This window comes from Epinephelus fuscoguttatus, linkage group LG18, assembly GCF_011397635.1.
Source record: "Epinephelus fuscoguttatus linkage group LG18, E.fuscoguttatus.final_Chr_v1".
In the NCBI taxonomy this organism is placed as follows: domain Eukaryota; kingdom Metazoa; phylum Chordata; class Actinopteri; order Perciformes; family Serranidae; genus Epinephelus; species Epinephelus fuscoguttatus.
In genome coordinates this window covers 37,184,520-37,209,067 of record NC_064769.1, presented here as the reverse complement: position 1 = coordinate 37,209,067, position 24,548 = coordinate 37,184,520, and the positions used below count along the sequence as shown (strand labels likewise).

Sequence of the window (24,548 nt, the reverse complement as noted above, 5' to 3'; positions counted from 1 at the left end):
AACCTGAACGAATCCTTCCAACCTGTATGAATCCTTCCAACCTGAACGAATCCTTCCAACCTGAACGAATCCTTCCAACCTGTATGAATCCTTCCAACCTGAACGAATCCTTCATACAGTAACCTGCACAAATCCTTCCAACCTGAACTAATCCTTCATACAGTAACCTGCACAAATCCTTCCAACCTGTACGAAACCTTCCAACCTGTATGAATCCTTCCAACCTGTATGAATCCTCATACAGCAACCTGTATGAATCCTTCCAACCTGTATGAATCCTTCCAACCTGAACGAATCCTTCCAACCTGTATGAATCCTTCCAACCTGAACGAATCCTTCCAACCTGAACGAATCCTTCCAACCTGTATGAATCCTTCCAACCTGAACGAATCCTTCATACAGTAACCTGCACAAATCCTTCCAACCTGTACGAAATCTTCCAACCTGTATGAATCCTTCCAACCTGTATGAATCCTCATACAGCAACCTGTATGAATCCTTCCAACCTGTATGAATCCTTCCAACCTGAACGAATCCTTCATACAGTAACCTGCACAAATCCTTCCAACCTGTATGAATCCTTCCAACCTGTATGAATCCTTCCAACCTGAACGAATCCTTCATACAGCAACCTGTATGAATCCTTCCAACCTGAACGAATCCTTCATACAGCAACCTGCACAAATCCTTCCAACCTGTACGAATCCTTCCAACCTGTATGAATCCTTCCAACCTGTATGAATCCTTCCAACCTGAACGAATCCTTCCAACCTGTATGAATCCTTCCAACCTGAACGAATCCTTCCAACCTGAACGAATCCTTCCAACCTGTATGAATCCTTCCAACCTGAACGAATCCTTCATACAGTAACCTGCACAAATCCTTCCAACCTGAACGAATCCTTCATACAGTAACCTGCACAAATCCTTCCAACCTGTACGAAACCTTCCAACCTGTATGAATCCTTCCAACCTGTATGAATCCTCATACAGCAATCTGTATGAATCCTTCCAACCTGTATGAATCCTTCCAACCTGAACGAATCCTTCCAACCTGTATGAATCCTTCCAACCTGAACGAATCCTTCCAACCTGAACGAATCCTTCCAACCTGTATGAATCCTTCCAACCTGAACGAATCCTTCATACAGTAACCTGCACAAATCCTTCCAACCTGAACGAATCCTTCATACAGTAACCTGCACAAATCCTTCCAACCTGTACGAAACCTTCCAACCTGTATGAATCCTTCCAACCTGTATGAATCCTCATACAGCAACCTGTATGAATCCTTCCAACCTGTATGAATCCTTCCAACCTGAACGAATCCTTCATACAGTAACCTGCACAAATCCTTCCAACCTGTATGAATCCTTCCAACCTGTATGAATCCTTCCAACCTGAACGAATCCTTCATACAGCAACCTGTATGAATCCTTCCAACCTGAACGAATCCTTCATACAGCAACCTGTATGAATCCTTCCAACCTGTATGAATCCTTCCAACCTGTATGAATCCTTCCAACCTGAACGAATCCTTCATACAGCAACCTGTATGAATCCTTCCAACCTGTACGAATCCTTCATACAATAGCCTGTACAAATCTTCATACAGCAACCTGTGTGAATCCTTCATACAGTAACCTGTGCGAATCCCTCTTCCTTGATTTTTTGCTATTATGAATCCTTCATACGGTAACCTGTGCAAGTACTTGCCCCACTCAAATTGTGACTGTGATTTCTGTACTGTTATATAGTGACAATTCTATAATTCTTCTATAATTCTACAACTCTGTTTTTTCTCCTGTTACCTGCTCGCTCCTTCATCCCTGTTAACCTTGTTTCCTGTTTCCATCCTGTCCGTCTTCTGTCGTCTTTCCTGCAGGACTGTTCGACTCAGCAGTGTCTCCAGCCGTCCAAAACTCACGTCCTCGTTCTGGTCCTGCATGGAGGGAACATTCTGGACACCGGCTCTGGTACAGCTACATCCAAATCCACTAACATTATTACTGTATATGTCCATCCATCCATCCCATTCTCCAGAACACCTTGAGGGAATTTTTTTTTTTTTCAAATTTGGCACCAATGTTCAGTTGGACTCAACGATAAACTGATCAGATTTTGGTGGTCAAAGGTCACTGACATTTCATCCATCTCATTCTTTCAAATGCAGGTGAGCAGAACAACAAGCAGGGAGATGTAAACACGCTTAGCGGAGCTTTTGAGACGGTGATGAGGGTCCATTATCCCGCAGCGCTGGGCCGCATCGCCATCCGGATGGTCCCCTGTCCTGCTGTGTGTGTTGACGCATTCTCACTAGTCTCCAAGTGAGCAGTTACTCTTTAGTATTCAACCCAGTGTTTAAATAACCTGCTGTAATACACGCACAGCCGGCTGTGTAAATGTTAAACACATTCACAGACAGATAACAGCACGCCCTCTCTGCTCTGCAGTCTCAGCCCCTACAGCTATGACGAGAGCTGCCTGTCCAGCAGCCAGGATCACATCCCGCTGGCTGCTCTGCCTCTTTTGGCTACCTCTGCACCACAGTACCAAGACGCCGTGGCAACCGTCATCTTACGAGCCAATCAGGTGTACAGCGACTTCATCAAGTCTCTAGAGGGAGGGTCATTTAGTGGGCAGGTCAGTGTGTAACCTGGAGGTCCGTGTCTTCCCTTTGGTGGTTTGATGACTCATGAACAGATGATTCATGTGTAATCGTGCTCTTGTGCTTTAATGCAGGTGTGTGTTATCGGAGACTGTGTTGGAGGTATATTGGGGTTTGATGCTCTGTGCAGCAGCTCGGTGACGGTGTCAGAAAGCCAGAACAGCAGCAGACGGGGCAGCGCCATCAGTGTACAGGTAACAGTCTCAACTCTCTGACCTTAAACAGCACTGAGAGGCTACAGTCACGCTAGCAGCTCCACGAGGCAGCACAGAGATATTTCAGTTTGGGCCAAAGTAGAGGACTGACCAGCAGTTCCACTCCCACAGCTGCCAGTGTGTCTTAAAACGTAATACTATAAAAAAATTAAAAAACTTTTCACCACCTGTTTCTCGTCCTGTTCTCTCCATCCATCAGGACACAGACCTTCTCTCTCCAGGTATTGTCATCAACAGCGTCTCTCCGTCCTCGCCGTCCCTTGAAGGAAGCCGCCATCTCAGCCGCAGCAATATCGACATCCCTCGCTGCTCGGGGCCAGATGACCCCAAGAAACAACTTCCACGCAAGCGCAGCGACTCCTCCACGTATGAGCTGGACACCATCAAACATCACCAGGCCTTCCTCTCCAGGTGAGACACGGAAACTGACACAAACGTCACAGTCAACCTGTTACCTAACCTCTATAAACAGATTCTGCATATGTATGTAGACAAGACCTTGGTATCAAAAGTGTTCTAGCTTCCACTTGGGGTCCATTTGTAGGTTACTAACGAAGACCACACCACCCGCTGAACCGTTCCATCATTAAATCGGTAGCAGCGTATCTATGTTCTCAGGCTCCGATGTTCCTCAGCTCAATAATCTCTTAACATGACACATTAAGGACACATTTCAGAGGGTTTTATGTTCTCAGCAATTGTGTTTTCCCCAGGTCAAATGTTCTGTGTGTGTATCCCTGGGTCAGCATGTTTAAATCATAGACAATCACCAACCTACAGCCCACTGATGTTAAGTCATCATGTGTTCCTCTTATGCTCTCTGATTTATGGACAAGACAGTTTTCTTGACTTTAGACGTTGATATCTCCACAGAATCTCAACGGATTTTTACCATTCAAGCTGCATTTGAAACGTTCGTCTCCCTTCGTGCTTTTGAAGTTTGAACTGCAGAGCTGGCTTTTACTAATCTCTAACAATGTTAGTTTATATCAAGTTGGGCTGCCCCCGACTCAGAATTTTCCCAGTGGACCAACAGTCATCATCAGGGTCCATCAGTGGACTAGTCTCCTGCATGTTTCTGATATGAATGTAATGATTAAATGATATATTTTGGTGGTTTGAGTTGAAGGTGTGAGAAAGAATAGTATCAGTAACATTGTTAACACTGTGCTACATTACAGAGAAATACAAACCGTACTAATGAACCTTCATTAATATAGGCCTATATTTTATCTCCAAGTGCACGTCACACACTGAGCGAGCCGCCTGTTAATGACGCTGTGGGCTAATGGGCATGTAGCTACTTCCATGTTTCAGATGATACGTCATGTTTGTAGTCGACCAATGAAGATGAGTTAACATATCACCTTGGGTTCGTCCTTCACCTTCTCAAAATGATCCCACACTTTGGATTTCCTGCCCGACATGTTATTAACTAGCCTGTGGAATAACCGCAGGTACCAGCCCTGGAGATTAACCTGACTCCTGCAGAGAGCATCCTTGCATTGAACAAAATGAGCCTCCTGGCCAACAGAGAGCAAAAGGCCAGCATACTTATACAGCACCCAGGGAGTGTGGCATCCACTGGAACCACATCAAATAATGTGATCAGTGGGATGGGTCTGTTGTTTTCCCACAAATTCTAGAGACTGTCTCAAAGATAGATTAGCCAAGAGTTGTACAGCTTAGGACATGACCAACACATGTGTATCAATGTGGCAGGAGCTTCGATCGATCACACGTAGGGTCGACATCTGTCTTAATCTTAGATAATCTGTCTTTGGTCCAATGAAGACGATGCACCATCTCAAACTGAACAACAGTGTGCCTAAGGCAAATTGAAGAGGAGTAAATTCCCTCTATAATTTTTTTGCCAAGCTGTTTCTTAAATTGTTGGCAGGCAGGGTTAGACGCCATGAAACCTCTAATTTGTAAATACCTGTAGAAATATCTTTAATAGGTGTACAAAGGAGGCAATCCTGTTTCTACTGTAGAGATCAGGTAGTGCACCTATTCCACCTTTTGACCAGATATCAAAAGCCTCATCCATCACTGATGAGGCGAACATGTGATTTATTGTTACTGGTGCAGCATAAGAAAGGTCTGTCAGTCCGCACATATTGATGTATTTCTACAAATGTGTTGGCAATGCTGCGGGACGAGCAGCAGACCAAACAATGCAGTGAAAGATTAAGAACTATAAGAAACTAGTCCATACCCACTGAGTGCACAGTTACCCACGTACAGTTTCACATGGTGTGTGTTTGGGATACAGGTCATAGGAAATTGCAGATTAAATAGTCAACTGAACCCATTAAGAAGAGCAATGTATTCAGACAGAGTGTTTGTGAATGTGATAGTACAATTGCTTTATTGAAAGCACAGTAGTACCATTGCCAATAGTGGGATAGTTAGTGGGCTAAAATTGTACATTAGTAGTTGAGGTAGCACATTGAAAGGCAGATAGTTAAAGTGTTTATATGTTGTATTGACTTTAAAGTGGGGCGCACTGGTAGTTCACATGGGAAACATAGATTGACCACATCAGTGAGCAGAAAAACGTGGGACAGACAGAATGACACACTGACAGTTTCCGTGATTATGTACAGCATACCATACCATGACTTAGTCATACCAAACATTAGAAACAACACCAACATTGGTCCACAGGGGGAGCCACAGCGATCGGTCACATTTTAGCCATTTTGAAGCATTTTTCTGTTGTTATAGCGCCACCCAGTTGCCAATTAGAGTTAAATTTCTCCAGTCACCTTGAGGCGTCCTGTTCTACATATCTACCAAGTTTAGTAAAAATCCATATGGCGGTTAGGCCTAGATAAGAAATGAGCTCTCTAGCGCCCCCATTTTGTTTGATGGGGTCAATAATGGAGGGTTCCCCTCAGATTATGTGTGGTCATATGCCTACAAAGTTGCGTGGTGATGGGTGAAACCCTTGAGATGTTATACACCTTTATGTGATGAGCCACGCCCTCCGCAATATTCATTGCCTTATAGAAGCTCAGTTTTAGGAAGTTTTCCAACTTTTGCCAAGAGGGAACTTTAGATATTGGTCCCTAGATTATGTTCACCCAGTTTCATGCAGATCGCTCAAACTTCCTCGGAAGAGATCCATTTGAAGTGTTTTTCAAAAAATTCAAAATGGCAGAAAATCTATATAAGCGGAAGTTATGGGTTCTTGAGGCAAATGTGTTCCTCATGAGGAGAGGCATCTCTGTGCAAAGTTTCATGTCTCTACCACATACGGGGCATGAGATATGCCCATTCAAAGTTTGACATTTCAATGGGTTGCTATAGCGCCCCCCTTTGGCCAATTGATGTAATATTGCTTCATTGGCATCCTCCCATGACCCTCTACCACTGTGCCAAATTTCACATGGATTGACCAAGTCAGTGAGGAGAAAAACGTGGAACAGACACACACACACACACACACAGAGCTTTCATCATTATAGAGTAAGATAAGCCGGATGAATAATATGAAGTGGGCCTCCTGTTGCACAGCAGACGCTCTATAAAGTGTGTCTTATGTGTTATGTTAAAGGAATATTGAGCTGGAGAACAGAGGGATGACCTCAGATAAACTTCTGAGTGAGGGATATTTTGGGGACTGTCTTAATGACCAGGAGCTACAGTGTGTGTGAGGTTCTGCAGATGCATGCAGCTGGTTGAATAAAACTTAAATCAGTCATGAGTTCATTTGTCTGCTTCACATCATTGTTAAGTTTTTATTTGGAGATGAAAAATGTACACATCTTTGTTCCTTTGCTTTCAAGGTTACTCTTTATTTAGTTTTCTTGTTTTACTCCTGAAAACTGGTGGTCAGTGAATATTTGTTGGCAGAGTTTCATTCACACTCGATGAATGTTTCCAGTCTTCACTCCAGCGTGCTCCACGGGGAGCCCGGATCGCGGCGCTCCAGCAGCAGCACGATGCTTGAAGGAGGCTCTTTGGGAAAATTTGACTTCGAGGTGACGGACTTCTTCATGTTCGGCTCTCCTCTGGGGCTGGTGCTCGCTCTGAGGAAGACTGTGGTGCCCTCGTTAGATGGTGAGGAAGGTTTTCTCCTTTTTTTTGTGCACCTTTTGTTTTAGTGTCATTCATTAAGACGTTCCTCGTGCATCTGTTAAGGTGCACATTTAAAAACAAAAAGGTCTCTCCTGATAATGTGACGCCAGATGAAAGCAGGAAGTGGTTATTTGTAGCCTCTGATGTTTTTTCCTGTGTGAGATAGTTGTGTCCAGCAGCTGGAAAGCAGGTGTCAGGGGTCAGAGGTCATGTTTCTGATCTCAGAGGCTGAAAAAGTCTTGGCTATGTATCTGACTGTGTTGTGTGTCCTGTGGGGTTTGAAAGAGAGAGCTTACTGACCTGCAGCTGGTGGGTTAACATCTGGCATCGTAACACTTAATATGATTAAAGTCATGTTTCTCTTTTCATTTCGGAGTTTTCTCAGCCATTTTTCCTTCAGCCTGTTTGGATCCATTTAGGTTTATTTTGGTATATAGATAACTGACAGAGATAACCATGTTGCACCGCCATGTTTCTACAGTAGCCCTGACCGGACAAGCCAAACACTGGCTCTAGAGAGGGACATTTGCCATTTCACTCAGGCCGCTGTAGTTAGTAGCTCATCTCCAACAAGCAGCATCGGGAAAAAACTGATTTGGAATGTGGAACTGTTTTATTCAGTGTTTTTATCGTTTTAAATTTCTGCGCCTATTTGTTTTTAAGAGGAAGCGACCTCTGTGGATAATTTGTTTTCTGGTAAAAACTTCCTGAACATCTGGATCAGAAAAAAGGTTAGCACACAATAGCTTGCGGTGGGCGAGCTGCCCTTCTCCGATATGCCAAACAGCATCAAATACACACTGATTTGTAATGTGAAACTGCTTTATTCAGTGTTTCTATCAGTTTTAATCACCTGGTGTGTTTGTTTTGGAGAGGAAGAGCCCTCTGTGGATAATTCAGCTCACGGTTAAAAACCTCGTGAACAATGAAGGAATTCTAACCAGGAGAAGTTTCAACTGGTTGCAATCTGCAATCCTCACCAATAAACACCACTAAAGTCTCCTAAATCTTACACAGTGATACTTTAAGGTGATTTGGTACTTGACTAACAAAAAAAAAAAAAAAGATGAGACAAGCTGCAAAAATTGCTCGGGGTCTAACTCTCCTTGTGTGTCTTCCCCCTCTCCAGTCTCAGCTCTGCGTCCGGCCTGTCAGCAGGTTTACAACCTGTTCCATCCAGCTGACCCCTCGGCCTCCCGCCTCGAGCCCCTCCTGGACAAACGGTTCTACCTGCTGCCTCCCTTTAGCGTCCCCCGTTACCAGCGCTTTCCTCTGGGTGACGGACACTCTGCTCTCCTGGGTCGGTCAAACATACAGTGCATCATGAATCATTTCACTGCACTGCTGTCCTACATGTAGATGACTCTTTGTTGTATCTCTTTTTCTTCTTCTTCTCTAGTTGACACGGTGCAGAGTAACCCTCAGCTTCTGATGGAGTCAGCTGGTGCAGCTTCCCACCGCTGTCCGGACAGCACCGTCAACGAGACCTCCATCCCTGTACCTGTCCTCAACTGGCAGCTCCACACAGAGAGTGAGCATCAGTTAGCTTTGTCTGTCGATCCTGCTGCTCTCTCCTTCTCTTTTCTCTTGTGTTTGTTTTTCTGATGGTGCCTTAGTTTTAAAGGGAAAGTCTATTGTTTCTGGCCATCATTTATATCGGTTATGATATGATTGCACTTACCAAGTAAAAGAAATACCCTCACCTATGTACTACGACACCTGTAAGGCTTGATAATTAGTGGCAAGACTCCAGGAGGTCGCTGCACACAGTCAAAAATAGTCCCGTCTATAACCAGTCAAACCACGATGTGGTGTTTCTACTTTCATTTCGATTAAAAAAAAAAACAACAGTAACATTTACTTTGTTAGCTTTGGGAAAAGGTTAGCAGTTCCCCCCTGTGTCCAGTCTTATGCTAAGCTAAGCTAACCAGCTGCTGGCTGTAGCTTCATGATTATCGCACAGATATGAGCGTGGTATCAATTAGAGCCCTGCTCAGGACTGTTTTCTTAATCCTGTTCCTGCTCACCCGCGCTGGATTTCTAACCTCCTGCTCCCTCAGAGTGTGTTATATATTCCCACAGGGTGTGTGTCAGCACCTGCCTGCACCCACTAATATTCTGACCATACATGCCTGCACAATTAATTATGAATAGACTGAGTCTTCCGTCCCTCAGGGAAAACACAATATATTACTGTGGAATTAAATATATAAGCATACTTGTTGGTTATAAATAGCAAAATTACCTTCTACTGCATAACATTTATAATTACACTTATTCTAGTGTCTCTGTGGGATTCAGTGTTATCATTATTATCTGTAATATTCCTGAGAAATTCCTCCAAATGTCCGACTTACCGTACTTAATGTCCTTTATCTTATTCTCCATTTCCCTTGTTGACGCCTCCATCGTTCATGTTAATTAATCTCTGGGTCCCACACATTTTTTTGATCACCTGCTCCCGCCCGCAGTAAAAATAAAACTGCCTGTTCCCACAAGATTTGTGTTCGTTCCAAAGGGACAATCCCAATGCAGTCCACTAGTATCAGTCTTCTCACGTAGCTCTTGGCAAAAAAAACCCCACTAGTAAGTGTATTAGAAATAATGTCAAACTTGTTTGACAAAGGCAAAACTCAAACAGGGAGACGATCAGATGTTAAACGAATATATTAATCAAATGTTGCGACATCAAGGCAAATAGTAAAATTATTCTTTTGGCTTTTTGGCCTTTATTTGAGAGGACAGTAATAGCGGGAAGGGGGAAAGAGAGGGGATGACATACAGAAAGGGCTGCAGGTTGGAATCAAACCTGCAAGGACGTATCCTTTGCACATGGGGAGCCTGCTCTACCAGGTGAGCTACTCAGATATTAAAATTATTACCCAAACTTCCAGTTTAACATACTTCTGTGCAAACACAATTTTTCCTGCCCAGTTAGGGATTATTGTGGACAGTCCAGGTGCACGTACTTTCAGTTTTACCTCCAGATAAACTCTTGTTTACAACCTCGCTGACTGCAGGTGTCAGACTGTGTTGTAGCATCTGTCATGTTTGCAGATCTCAGCAATTATTCTGCTGACGCTCAGCTCTGTTAGCAGCTCTCATTAAAAGTTTTACTTTATTACATCAGGACATTGGCTGCTCGTCAGCTTCAAAGGAATCATAGAGACTCAGGTGTGTCTTTATGATCAAGGTAGGGATTCACAGGCAGAAATCACAGTTACAGGCTTTGTGTTCAGCACCTGGCCATGAAAGAGCTCTGGAAATAAATCCCAAATCATATTTTTTTAACTGGAATATTTCTTGTTTATCTCTGCAGTGAAGACTCTAACTCTTCTCGTCTTTCTCTGCAGCGGAATCTTCTCACTCACATATTTTTGTGGACAGCCCGCACCCATCGTCCACGTCTCCAGGGGTCCCTCACCTCCGCTGCACCCGCCGGGCCAGCGAGGTCAGCATAGCCAGCCAGGTGTCAGGCTTAGCTGACTCCTACACCGCCTCCAACATCGCCACCAGTGAGTTGACCTCTGATCTCGAGTGTGTGACACCAAGTTTAGGTGACAGTGTACATGTTGACATTCTCATCTCCTCCCTCCAAACGTCCACTCAGCACACAAACGTGGAGTCAACCACAGTAAAAGGTCCCGCCTGCTGTCCCAGCTGGCTCTGCCCTACAATAAGTTGGCCTCTCGGAGCCCATCACTGCGCTCGGGAAAGACAATCCATCGGGTTTTCCCGAAACCCAACGGCGTGGATTCTGAGCAGAGCTCGGACGTTAGCTCTGACCTCACGGATGTCACGTCTGACATCTCAGACATCAGCTCAGTCCCCCCGTCACCGCGGGTGCTGAAGAACATAGAGCAAGGTACCCTGGGTGCTGTAGTGAGAGGACCTGAGGGAAGGATGCTAGGATCCATCCTCATTGCCTGTGCTCTTTCCTTCCTCCTCCTCAGTAGTCCTGTTTCCAAAAACACTCTTCAGCTCAGTTTCATGAGAACCACTTCTGTGTTGTTTTTTTTGTCAAGACCACAAGAAATAAACTGTGACGAGGTTCTCACAGAGTCTGAGCTGTTGTTTCCTCGGCTGTGTGCTTTTTAAAACCTTTTTGCAACTCCTCGCTGTCCGTTTTATCCGTAGTTTGGAGTCTAGTGCCTCCTAGTGCAACCCTTGAAACTATCTTTAACTTCCTCCAGTTTCTGATAAACCTAAACTTTACATCTCTGCATGAGCAGGATGTAGACACACACACACACACACACACACACCACAAACAAAGACAAGGAATAAAGATAGTAAATGCACTGATACCTGACCTCACTCTGTCTCTCTTTGTTCCGTCCCGGCTGTAGTTGCTTCTCGGTGGTGGGGCAGTAAGAGGATGGACTTCGCCCTGTACTGCCCCGATGCCCTGACAGCGTTTCCCACAGTGGCTTTGCCTCATCTCTTCCACGCCTCCTACTGGGAGTCCACAGACGTCGTGTCCTTCTTACTCAGACAGGTTCGTACAGTCTTTCTATTAATATTAATTTTATTTTATTGTATCTTTAAATTGAAAGTGTATGTTTATGATGAGGATCCTCCACTTTGGTCTGAGACCGCCTTGGTTTGGTGTCAAACAGGGAGAGACTAAAAAGTTTCTGGGCTGTGTATTGAAAGAGTTACTGAACCCCACAGTTTTGGCTGAAGTGCCTCCACCCTGGAAATTTAAAAAAAGTTTTTAGGGGGTTAAAATGAATTATCCTCCCCAGGTGATGAGACATGAGAACTCCAGTATTTTGGAGCTAGATGGTAAAGAAGTGTCTGAATTCACTCCATCCAAACCTCGAGAGAAGTGGCTCCGCAAGAGGACTCATGTTAAAATCAGGGTAAGAGCTCTCTTTGTTTTTTACTGCATTCACTACAGAACATGTTTTGGACCGAAAGGAAATGCAGAACCTTTTAATTTTGAAACACCGGCTTACTCATTGTGGTTTAGTCAGCATCCACAATACTTTCTTTGGTATTACTTCTGTACGAGTCTCTACATTGTTGTTGCTTTGTGATCAATCTGTGTCAGAACACTTGATTGCTCAGAGGAGCAGCTTCTGCAGAAGCAACTGGTTCGACCACGATGGACCACAGTGGTTTCCACAAGAATGGAGCTGGTTTGATCTAAAGAAGTTGGACAAATGAAAAACAACACTGAGGCTGCTGTCAGCCCTAGAGTGGTCTCCTCTGGTCTGAATCAGGGACTCATGTTGTTCCAAAGTTGTATAACTGCCTAGAGTTGGTTCGTGTTCTCACGGCAGCATTTACAAGAGGACCAGATCAAATGCCTTGTGTGAGAAAGCTGCTCTTGATTGGTCAGAATTTCCATGTGGGAAAAATCCAGGAAGTAAAGCAAACGTTGAAGAAGAGTACACTTGCAAGATAAATGTGACACTTTCTAATGTCACAATGGAGGGACAACTACGCAGGTTGATTTTAGCGCTGCTCATCGTGGACTATATTGCTGTCATTGTTCATTTTAGTCAAAGCATACAGTTTGAAAACGAGGCAAACGCGGCTCCAACTAGAAAACAATGTTTTGATGCATTGGATGTGCTGAATGTGCATATTAAGGCAGTACAGGAGGAGGTGCACATTAATAATCCTCCAGGACTGTAACATGCTCATGTTTAACCCAAACAATGTGTCATGTGACTGCAGTTGCTTCACATCCAGGTCGCAACACCTTCTCACCACAAACCAACCGCACCAGAGTTCCTTTGGACCCGGACTGAGACCACCTCTTCAAGAAGGTCTCAGTCTGGTTGTTTTGGTGCACACCTGAGTGTGATTGCTGTGTTCACACCTGCCCAAACCAACCGCACTGAGGGGGCAAACGAACTTGAGTTTGATTGAACTGAACCAAACAGGGCAGGTGTGAAAGCACCCTAAAACCATATGAGTTAATGAATGGTTAAATTTCTCTTTCGCTACATGTGGCACTCTGCTGCAAGAAAGGAAGAGAAAGAAATCCAGCTCCAAAAAAAAAATCTAAATGTGGCAGCAAATGCTGGTAATGTGGCGGCACGCCATATATAAATGAATGTTTAAGTGAAGGATCTCAGTACTTTCTGTGCCATTACAGACGGGGGTAGGGCAGAAAAATCACTAGCTTCTTAATCACTGAGATTAATTAACATTTGGATCGATTGAGAGCTTCTCCCGGATGGATTTTGGCAGCTGCACAGTGAGAAGATTCTGCTTAGAGAGATTTTAGAGAATGAAACTGTAAAAGTGATTGAAAATGACACCTGTTAACTCATCACAGCAAATGTTACATGACAACAACTGAAAAGAAGAGGACTGTTTTCTTATTTTCGTCCTCCTCTGTGTGTCAGAACGTGACAGCAAACCACCGAGTGAACGATGCCGTGTTCACAGAGGACGGAGTTCAGATGGTGATGGGACGTTTCATGTACGGCCCTCTGGACATGGTCACCCTCACTGGAGAGAAGGTATAACGACGACCGTTCAGCTGTGGCGTTATGTAACGATGTCAGCGTCTGTGTCATTGAGGTCGCACATATTGAAAAGATCTCTGTGTTGCTTCCTGCAGATCGACATCCACATCATGACCCAGCCTCCCTCTGGAGAGTGGGTGTACTTTAACACAGAGCTCACCAACAGCAGCGGACGCGTCTCTTATGTAATCCCAGAGAGCAGAAGGCTGGGCATCGGGGTGTATCCTGTCAAGATGGTGGTCAGGTGTGTTGAGTCATTGTTATTTCACTTTAAAAACCTACCTGTAAAGCTCCTCTTTCCACAGTAACCTCAATGTTTCTTCTCTCACAGGGGCGACCACACAGTTGCAGACAGCTATCTGTCTATTGTACCACGAGGAACAGAGTTTGTTGTGTTCAGTATTGACGGGTCGTTTGCTGCCAGTGTGTCTATAATGGGCAGCGATCCAAAGGTTCGAGCTGGAGCTGTGGACGTGGTGAGGTAAGGACTATTTGTTCTGCAGTAATATATATAGAAACACACAAGTTATCTTGGTACGAGTATTATGTACACTGAAGCATTTAATACCTGCATATTACACCCATATTGTACATATTTTTGTGTGTCTGTATACATATAGTATAGATCTAACACAACGATTTCAGGCAGTAAACAAACATGCATAAATAAGAGAGGCAATATAACAGCAAATTCTTGTCGACACCAAAAGGTCTGAGCCTCCTGAGGAAAAATAGGCGGCTCTGTCCCTTCTTGTACACAGCATCCGTATTCACAGACCAGTCCAGTTTGCTGTCCAGGACTAGTATTTATAGGAATGCACAACCTCAGTTGCCTGGCAGGGAAGTCTACCACCATCTCCTTAGTCTTGGTGATGCTCAGGAGGCGGCAGGTCGTATTTCTCCAGTCACTGAAGGCCTCCGCCAGGTCCCTGTACTCCCCCTCCTGTCCAACAGCTGTATCATCTGAATACTTCTGAATGTGGCCGGACTCAGAGTATTTAAAGTCACATGTGTACAGCCTGAACAGGAACGGAGCCAAAACCTGACAAACTGCGTCGTTGCTATTAAGTAGTCCATGATCCAGGAAGTCAAGGAGGGAGCCACCCCCATCCCTCTGAGCTTGCCTCTCAGTATGGGGGGCTGAATGGTGTTAAATGCACTTGAAAAATCGAAAAACATAACCCTCACATAGGAATCAGGCACATCTAGGTAGGCAAACTGAAGAGGTTCTTGTTCCTGTGCCACCTGTGGCCTTATGTGATGGAGAAGCAGTCGCTCCAGGGTTTTCATAATGTGCGGCATCAGAGCCACCGGCTTGTAGTCATTCATCTCTACCGGACACCCTGTTTTGGGCACCGGTATGAGACTTTCTCCGTCTGTAGACTCAGCTTGCAGAGCGTCATGTACATATCTGCATAACTGTATATCTATTCCTTTGTATTTCTTCCTGTGTGCAGCGTGTACACTATGTGCTCATCACCAAACACCAGATAGACACAGTTACGCTGGGTTCACTTTGGACACAGAAGCACCATGAAGCACGGCAATTTTCGGTGGAGCACTGCCCGCTGCCTTTCTGCCCCCTGTGAGTCAGCTGGTCTGGTCACACAGGACATGCTGCGGCCTCACGTTTTGCAGCCAGCTCGCAATCTGCAGCGACAGTTTCAGTGTCTTGCCTTTTTTCCGCGAGCAAATCTGGCACACTGAGAATCTATTTTGAGCAATTCCAAGGCTATATTAGACAGAATATAAATGATCTGATTGTGATACATCATAAATATGCATCCAGTGCTTCCACATGCTGTTTAAGAAATTTACAAGCTGATGATTTAAGTGCTGAAGAAGACTTTGATGGGTCACACACAATATTTAATGAAGACTCGATCGAGGAGAGTCACAGCTCAACATACAGAGTGTAACACAGATTCTGAGGGTGTCCTCGCCCAGTTCTTGCATTTAACCAAACAGTACTCCCTTGCGAGTCACTCCATGTTCCCAAATAAGGTTATTCTGTCCTGATCTATGGCTGTGTGAAGTTTCTATTGCTTACTACCTTTAAACAACAAGCACGCTCACCTGGCTCGCTCTAAATCACCTCGACTGTTTGTTACAAAATGCACATATCTAAAAAGAGACTCTCGTCTGTAGCCTGGGGCACAGGACAGTCTCCTTTCCCCTTGACCATGGGAGCTATGGCAACAGAGCCGGCTAGGCACCCTTATCTGGGCAACTGTACTCCGTCTGCCACAACTAGGAGACCAAAGATAGACTGCGGTCATAACTGAGGTCAAGTAGGCTGACCTCAAGGCCTCTTTTAGGCCTCCTGCTGACCTGACTGTTACCTTGACCATAACTATCATCCATTTCCTTTACTGACCGAGGCCAAAGGCTGTAACACAACAAAATTTCTTCACATTTGTTAGTCGTGTCTAAATACAGACACACACACACCCACACAAAGTTAAGACTAAAACAGCTAATGAGAGTGAATATCAGGCTTTGATTCATCTGCCTGAATTAACGCTGTGCTCCGTTGTATTGTTTTTTTGCAGATACTGGCAGGACCTGGGCTACCTGATAGTATACGTAACGGGTCGCCCTGACATGCAGAAGCAGCGTGTGGTGGCCTGGCTCTCTCAGCATAACTTCCCCCACGGCGTCGTCTCGTTCTGCGACGGGCTGGTTCACGACCCTCTCCGGCACAAGGCCAACTTCCTCAAATGCCTCATCAACGAGGTGAGGAAGGCCGCTGTGAGTTTGAGGCAGCGTTATCATAAAATCCTTGAAGTCTCTAACAGCCGTCTTCTGTCTCTGATCAGGCCCACATGAGGATCTTTGCAGCCTACGGTTCCACCAAGGACATCTCTGTGTACACGTCGATCGGCCTGCCTCCGTCACATATCTACATAGTGGGAAGACCCACGAAGAAGATGCAGAACCAGTGTCAGGTACGGAATAAATCCTGAGAGCAAAGGCATTAATCTACTGAATTACACCCAGAGACTGTGTTGTGTTAAGTATCTGTGAGCTGTAAATTCACCTCCTCTGAGCAGAGGGGAGAAGGTAATGTTATCTTGGAGCCTCAAGGTGCAAAGTTTCTCACTCAGCAGCAAATTGTGGGGACCAAAACATACCCAGAAGTGTACTGCACAGCACAATGACTAGCGATCTCAGTCGACTGAGGGGTCTCCAACTCATGATTACGATCTCCGACTTTCAAGGAGCAGCTCTAAAAGTTTCCCACGATGATTAATATCCTCTGCTTTTCTGTTTCATCCACACACACACACACACACACACACACACACATACACACACAGAGCTGAGCAGGCTCGGTAGTGAACAATGTGCTAAAGGAGTCTGTGTTCTTGTGTGTTAAGCTGAGGTAGACCAGAGCTTTGCTGGAAGTGACGTTATGCAGCCCTGGTGTGTTTATGTGCAGCGGACACTGTTCAAAAATGGCTTTTCAAATGTTACAGTGCTCGTCTGCAGCCGCTCACACGGTAATTTAGGAGGCAGTTTGGCCTTGTGTGCTGCGATTAATTTGGCATGCAGTTAAAACACCGGTCATAATTTTGCTTTAATGAAAACTCAACCCCTGGCATTTGCTCCTGGTGTTCTTCATCGCTGTTTTTGGAGGAAATAACCAGAGTAAGAGGCGAACCAGCTTTTAAATTTCCTTTTATTTTGAAAAGTAACTGCTAAATATTCAAAGAAACTTTATAGCGTGACATTGTAGAGCAGATTTTGATGCAGTGGCATGTGGTAGAAATTTGCCTGTCTGTCTCTTCCAGTTCATTCCAGACGGCTACGCTTCCCACCTCTCCCAGCTGGAGTACAACCAGAGGTCTCGTCCCGCCAAGTCCGCCAGCACCCGCATGGTCCTCCGCAAGGGCAGCTTCGGGCTGGGTGCAGCCGGCGGAGACTTCCTTCGCAAGCGCAATCACATCTTTCGCACCATCTCGTCCAAGCAGCCCGGCGGGGCGGGGTCGGCCTCTCCCAACCAGCCGGGGCGGACCGAGCGAACCCTGAGCCAGTGCGAGGTGGAGCGGGATCGAGGGGTCGTGCCGGCCACCCAGAGGAGCATGAGTATAGCTGCAGGGTGCTGGGGTCGCACCGGCAGCACCAAGGAGGGCAGCAGTGGGTTACTGGGCCCTAAATAAGGTTCAGTGAGGAGCTGTGGTGTGAAAGGACCCGGCCTGAGCCACCATGATCTCTGGAGCAGACACAGAGAGAAGAAGATGGAGCGGATGGAGGGTTTGTATTTTAGAAATTAAAGAGATAAGTGAGGGTGACAGCTTGATAGAGATAGAGAAGGATCTGTCCAGGAGGAGTGGACTAATCAGGCCCAGTGGGATCCAGCGAACAAAAGACAATTCTGTAGCATGACTCTTTTACAGTAATACTTTTATAGGATACATCACTTACTATTCAAAAAAAAAAGACAAGGAAGGATTAAATGAAATATTGTAAGCCTTAAACTAATCTCGTATAACGGGACCCCTCCTCCCCTTTTACCGCACACACACTCGTAAAGACTGTCCAAGCATTCACACTCTCATGAGCTCAGGACAAACTGCAGAGCCAGATTCATCTTCAAACACGGGTCTGAGCCATGGCGAGGAGCCCATGACTTTCACTTCTGTTTCTGTCCCACTGTCAGCTGAGCTACAACATGTTCAAACACTCTGCCCAGAAGTGACTGGCAATAAGAACAGAGTGCAGAATACACAGTCACTTCATCCAATTTACACATCAGACATATTTACTCACCTTCCTCCTGTGGTGTCTAATCATGCTGATAGTTTTGGGTGTATGTGTGCAGGATTTGATTTGTCACAGATTACAGCGTCCACCTTAATACAAGTAATAATGACACTGATGACTCTTGCTGACTTTAGTGACTGACTTCCTTTGGCACCACCACAAGATTGACATTTGTGGTTTTGAGTGAAAGTAAAAAACTGCCATGAAGAATTGTCAAAATTTAAATTTGTTCAATACTTTTATGACCAAATAGCAAAAGTAAAGACATTCCCATTATTCTCAACTCAACATTGTGTCTTCAGTAGTGTTAGCATACTTAGTGTTAATTTTGGCAGTTATTTTAGATTTAGTCTTTAGACAGAAGGGCTTTTAAGTCTAGTTTTAGTCGATAAAAAGTCAACACACTGAACTAATTCACCAAGGCAAATACAGGTATCAGAAATTTGAATCAAGTTGACAGGTCATATCAAGTGTTGAAATTCGTGAAAGCAGCATTTCACACGTTTATTTATTTATTTATTTATTATCAAAGTTCTATTTCTTGTCTTTGTTGTGGAAAGAGGCTGCTGACAAACATTTTTTGTCATCGATTTTGTTAAGGCGATAAATACTGCATGCTAATACGCTAATCTAAGATGTTGGACATGGTAAACATTACACCTACGAAACATCAGCGTGTTTGCACTGTCACTAGTCAGGTTTCCATTCAACTGTAAAGCAAATTTTTATGCAAACTTTTGAATTGTCGCCAAAAAGAAATACGAATTATGCATGTTTCATTTGGAGCGAATCAACTTGGTGACACAAAAAGAAAGAAAAAACAATCGAAGTCAAAACAAGTCGCCTCTGTGATCTAAACCATGTACGAAAGAAAAACGGCGACAGGTCTTAGGGAATATGTTTCACTTGGGCAAGTTTAATTGATCTGTCATATTAGCTAGTATTAGCCATTTTTCATGCTGTCCAGAAATAAAGACAAATTATGTCGTTTGTGAAATATCCAGGAAACAACAACAGTGGAAACAGCTAATTCTAATCAGATGTTTGCTACATCACAACTTAATTAGCATAGGCCTTTCCAGGTCCCATTTAGCACATAAAATCTTTTTCGACAAAGACAGAAACCATGAGTGTAAAAAATACTCATGCAGCTTTTCTAGTGTGCTATATTAAGCTGCCTCAAGCAGAGCTTCACAGAGCAGTTAGTATGGCCACAGAATCACGGACAGATCTTAAAAAACTGGGCAAAGCTATCTGCAGATACCACCAGAGGAAAGTCAGAAATATGTACTTTTTTGTAATTTGGGTGAACTGATCCTTTAAACATCTGAGAGCTGGTTTTAAAATCATCACTTCTCATGTTCCTCACCATGTGTTTAAAAGCATAATGGCTAGTTTTCATCCTGCGGTCGGTGTGTGTGAGACTCTGTAGTATTATTATCCCTTTCAGTGTGGCCTCTGGGCCATCCAAGGCCTTAATATTCAACAACACACTTTCTCCACAGATGGAACAGACAGCAGACAAACAGGGCATGCAGAATTAAAGCAACAACTGAAACTCTGTACAGTCCACAGCAACAATCCCTTTATATATTCATCTGCTTGCAATACCTCTGATCCACCTGCTGGTGGTGTTCTGTTCCCCACATGTGCTGCTGCTGCTGCTGCCGCTGGGAGACACTTGTGAGGTGTTCCCCGGATTCTTGCTCTTTTTGCGCGTAGGATGCCGAACATGAAGGACCTGCAGAGGAGCTGAACTCTGGGAGGGAAGGAGGCAGTATTTCAACATAGCTTTCACTCACAGAGACCTGTTAATCTTTCAGTATTTTTACTAATCGGACTGAAGAGTGAGCCGGAAGTGATTCAGCGTGAATGTTGAACAGACTGGATCGATCCTTTCGGTGGTGAATGTGGAAAAAAAATCATGAGAGCAAACATCATGTCATCGCTTCTGTCTGTTGAACTGTATATTTTCATACAAAGGGGACGTAGTAGAAGAGGAAGGAGCTGCCTCACATCTCCAGTCCAAAAACACAAGTGATGTGCACAAAATAGTTTCCAATGCTGATGCCACCCGCGCTCATCAGGACAGGTTCACAGGTCTTAAAACAACAGACAGGTGCCCGTATTAACAGTGGACCATTATTTGCATGCTGTAATCATCCAACTGTTCGTACTGGAGATCAAAAGATTTCTAATGTGCTTCCACTGTAAGTGATGAAGAACAAAATCCACCTTGTTCTGTGCAAAAATGTATCAAATCTTTAGCTGACAATGAAGCTATATAAAGTGTCAGCAGTCAGAGTTAGTCAAATCAAGTGGATTTATTCCAGAGTTAAAGATATTTAGTATGAAATTAGATGAAAATAACGTTTTGTACTGAGTCTGCTCTCCTAACGGAAGATGTGCTGCTGTCTTTAAACTCTAGAAACCATGCCAATTTATTGTTTTGATACTCTCAGACTCCAATAAGATAGTTTGTAAATGTGTGGTGGTTCCTTGTGTGGGTGGTAGTTCATTTATTCATTTATTTGGATCCCCATTATTCACTACCAAGATAGCAACTTCTCTTCCTGGGGTCCTCAAATGTGTAATGTTGTTTCTTTGTCTTTTTGTTTAGATTTTTACTGTTGTTTACTTTTGTGTTTGTTTTGTCCTGTTTGTTCTCTTTTTTACTTTTCCTCTTCCACATGCTTTTGTTCAGCGAATAACACTGGAAGATGGTTGTTACGTATAATCCCATAGGGGGATTGGCCAGACTCTAAATAAAATATTCATAATAAATAAATTCATAAAAATGAATGAATGATGTAGTAAGCAGTCAGGGGAACACCTTAAATGGTTTAAATTGCATCTACAATATAAATCAGCATCAGTTATGATTGCTAATTTTCATATTTTTCTATTGCTGACCCCTGTGGCGTACCCCAAGGTTCCATCCTAGGTCCTGTTTTATTTAATCACATATGTGTCTAATGAGCTTTGTGTTTTGAAAATACAACATCCCTTATCACTGCTATGACAATGACATGCAACTTTACTTCCCCTTTGAAATCAAGCAAAAAAACATGACCTAAAGGCCCTTTAAAAGCTACATTTTTTAAAGTAAATTAGAAGGGTGTAGACTCAAAACGAGTTTCTCTTGGGCCTCTGTCTTCTGTCTTTTGGTACATATGTCCGAAATCTGGATGCAATTTTTGACACAGTGTCAAAATCTGACAAACAATAAAGTTCTGTCAGTATCAGGGCTTCCCACTCACTAATTTATTTGTGGTAGCCCACCACAATAAGCACATCTCCTGCCATGTATTGATTTTGTATTTTTTGAGCTGGACTGTTCACTGGGAGTGCCACTGGAATCTATATTGTTCATTCATTGCACCACACTCTTGCAGTGCAGATCGTACTATGGACTCAGAGTGAGCAGCAGAATGGCAGGTGCAGTGAAAGTCAAACTTAACCGTAAATTGCGCTGGGTCTAAAAGTTTGCCTTCATTCACCTCTGCAGCAGCTGCTCCATTCATCAATCTGATCTGATCAGCTCTGATTGGAATGACTGATCAGTTATCCTACCCATGACTCAAGCTCCACAAACCTGAAGTGTTCTGTCTGAGCTATTCACACACATGCATAAACCTCCAAATTTAAAGAGGAGAGAGAATGATACAAAGGCAAACATACCTGTTGTTGTCAGCTGCTATAATGACAAACTCTGGAGAATAGTCACTTAGTTTTTATTTCTGTCACAGCCTTAGATTTGCTTCAGATAAGCTTTATTTTTGCAGAGAATGAGGAATGTGGATTTTATTCCCCATCATTTCAAGTGAAAGCACATTAAGAAAGGATATTTTAATGATTAGTATGAAAGGAGGGATCATTGCAGCAATCAAAACCTGTTTCAATGTTCATATGGGCACCTGACTGTTGTTTTAAGGCAGATTTGAAAAATTGTGAACCTCTCCTTTTAAACCCATGAAAGCTTTTGGATGTGTAGAAGGGTTGTACCTCATGTTCAGTTCATTTTATCTATGCTGTTGTTTTACGCCCAGCTTCCACTCAACACAAGAGTGTCTGTTTCCACTCTCTGTGTGATCAGCAATGTCTTCAACCCAACACAAGAAGCCAAAATCATTCTCTAAATACTGTAGTTAATCAACTGTATGACCTCATTGTTGTTTTTTTGCACTAGTTTACGGTGGAATTAGACTCTAGTTACCATCTCATGTCACTACATTTGGACACCTCTGTAGTGCATGACACTTTTTGTTCATTTCAGGGTATACTGTATGTGCTGATACGCACATAGATTCGTCTGTACATTTTGCCAGGATGTGAAGATAATGGAAGTAAATGTGCCAAACAGTAGACAGTTCTTGAGGAGATGTATTTAAACCAGGGGTTTTCAAAGTCTTGGTGGGTCCCCAACACCTCCCGCCCTCCTATTCTATTATTATTCTTTGTCTTAATTCTATTTTTATCATGTTTTGGATCTACAGTTCCCATAATGCTGTGAGAGATGTAAACAAGGAAGTATGGATTCAGTGAGTTATGCAAGCCCCCTGGAACAGCGCTGGGACTCTAAATCAGTGAATAGAAATTTCTTAACGTCAAAACCCCAGTGAAATGACGCGTTTGACTATCGGGATTTGGTCTAATAATGATTGGAAAGTCTAGTCGAGCCGCACAGTTAAATAATTTTATCACCATTCAAGTTAGCAGATGGCTAAATTAGAAGTTAGCTGTTTGGTTGGCAAATGTCTTGTGAAATTGTGATCATTCTCACAGATGATAAAATACTTCTTGCAATGTTTAGGCTCCAGAAATCCTGCCATTTTAATTTGTGATACCAGTGGAGCATCTCAGACATGTAGTAAGAATAAGAGTAGATTTAAACTGTATCTATAACGTAGTAGTGTCAGTTACAGTTGATAATTTTCCATCCTGTTCTGCTGTTGTCTCCTGTGGTGTACCCCAAGGCTCCATCCTGGGCCCTATTATGTTTTATGATATATGCTTCCACTGGGCTTTGTGTTTTGAAAATTCAACATCCCTTATCATGCAGCTAGCCTGTACTTCCCCCTTGAAACCATTCAATTGCAAGACACGTGTTTTTTGTATGATTTATAAGCAAATTTTAGGATGTTTATTTGCAGGGATAATGTGATAGGGATATCAGGGGGAAGTGTAAGCACACTGAATCCATAATTATCAATCAATCAATCAATCAATCAATCAATTTTATGTATAAAGCCCAATATCACAAATCACAATTTGCCTCACAGGGCTTTACAGCATACAACATCCCTCTGTCCTTTGGACCCTCACAGCAGATAAGGAAAAACTACCCTTTAACGGGGGAAAAAAAACAGTAGAAACCTCAGGAAGAGCAACTGAGGAGGGATCCCTCTTCCAGGATGGACAGATGTGCAATAGATGTGTATCATGTTATGAGTCATGAGCTATGACTCCGAGTATGAGTCATGGTCAAGGTTCCCACATTTTTTACCAATGAATTTTCAAATTTTACTTGCCTGTTGGACTTTCTTTCCGCCAACTAGCTGCGTACACCAATCATGTGATACCAGAGACATTTCAATTGTCATGCAGTGCAGCACTAGATTTTAAAATTAGTCATACAAGGAATGGATTTAATGTAACATTAGATATGTTTCAGGATTTATATGAACATATTTTAAACCAGCGGTTCCCAACTGGTCCAGCCACAGGGTCCATATTTCTCCTCAGTCATTAGCTCAAGGTCCTCACAGTTTAATACATTCAGGGTCATACTCATGTTTGGCCATGTCGTTGAGCTAGTTTGCCATATCTGTCAAGTTGCTGTCTGTTTGTCACTCACTGTACAGCAGGAAATGGCACTTCAGAGTAAAAGCTTTGTGCTGGAAATTCACTGTACTTAAAAATTAAGCTTGTTTTTGTAAAAACTTTTTTTTTTTTTTTTAAGATATTTTCATGGGCATTTTTTGCCTTTAATTGATAGGATAGTGAAGTGTGAAAGGGGGAGAGAGAGATATACAGCAAAAGGGCCACAGGCTAGAGTTGAACCCAGGTCGCTGTGGCAACAGCCTTGTACATAGGGCCCCTGCTCTACCACTAAGCCACCAACACCCCTTGGTTTTGTAAAAACTTGACACGTTTACGAGTCACTTGCAGTCCATTCTGAAAGGACCCTCAACCTACTTTTGGATTGTGACCCACCAGTTGGGAATCACTGTTTTAAACGGTAGCCAAAACAATGTATACTCAAAACTTTTCCAAAACATTTGATTAATTCCAACCATTTCCAGGCTTAAAAAACAGTTTCTT

General features: G+C 43.5%; 1 protein-coding gene across 5 annotated transcripts in view; it reads left to right on the top strand.

The window, feature by feature from the left end:
- The window catches only part of LOC125878564 (membrane-associated phosphatidylinositol transfer protein 2-like), an 89,180-nt gene extending 64,931 nt beyond the window's left edge, over positions 1 to 24,249 (top strand). For 4 of the 5 annotated variants that reach the window (XM_049559843.1, XM_049559841.1, XM_049559842.1 and 1 more), the window contains 17 exons: positions 1,886 to 1,976; positions 2,174 to 2,327; positions 2,454 to 2,643; positions 2,743 to 2,862; positions 3,083 to 3,294; positions 6,776 to 6,951; positions 8,099 to 8,269; positions 8,369 to 8,500; positions 10,323 to 10,484; positions 11,319 to 11,467; positions 11,718 to 11,834; positions 13,335 to 13,451; positions 13,553 to 13,701; positions 13,789 to 13,938; positions 16,010 to 16,193; positions 16,277 to 16,405; positions 17,252 to 24,249. In XM_049559843.1, coding sequence (XP_049415800.1) covers positions 1,886 to 1,976; positions 2,174 to 2,327; positions 2,454 to 2,643; positions 2,743 to 2,862; positions 3,083 to 3,294; positions 6,776 to 6,951; positions 8,099 to 8,269; positions 8,369 to 8,500; positions 10,323 to 10,484; positions 11,319 to 11,467; positions 11,718 to 11,834; positions 13,335 to 13,451; positions 13,553 to 13,701; positions 13,789 to 13,938; positions 16,010 to 16,193; positions 16,277 to 16,405; positions 17,252 to 17,620 — 2,772 coding nt within the window. In that variant the 3' untranslated portion in view covers positions 17,621 to 24,249. Of the gene's footprint in view, positions 1 to 1,885; positions 1,977 to 2,173; positions 2,328 to 2,453; positions 2,644 to 2,742; positions 2,863 to 3,082; positions 3,295 to 6,775; positions 6,952 to 8,098; positions 8,270 to 8,368; positions 8,501 to 10,322; positions 10,485 to 10,579; positions 10,835 to 11,318; positions 11,468 to 11,717; positions 11,835 to 13,334; positions 13,452 to 13,552; positions 13,702 to 13,788; positions 13,939 to 16,009; positions 16,194 to 16,276; positions 16,406 to 17,251 lie in introns of all 5 variants that reach the window. The other variant, XM_049559844.1, reaches the window with a different exon arrangement.
- The last annotated feature ends 299 nt before the right edge of the window (positions 24,250 to 24,548 follow it).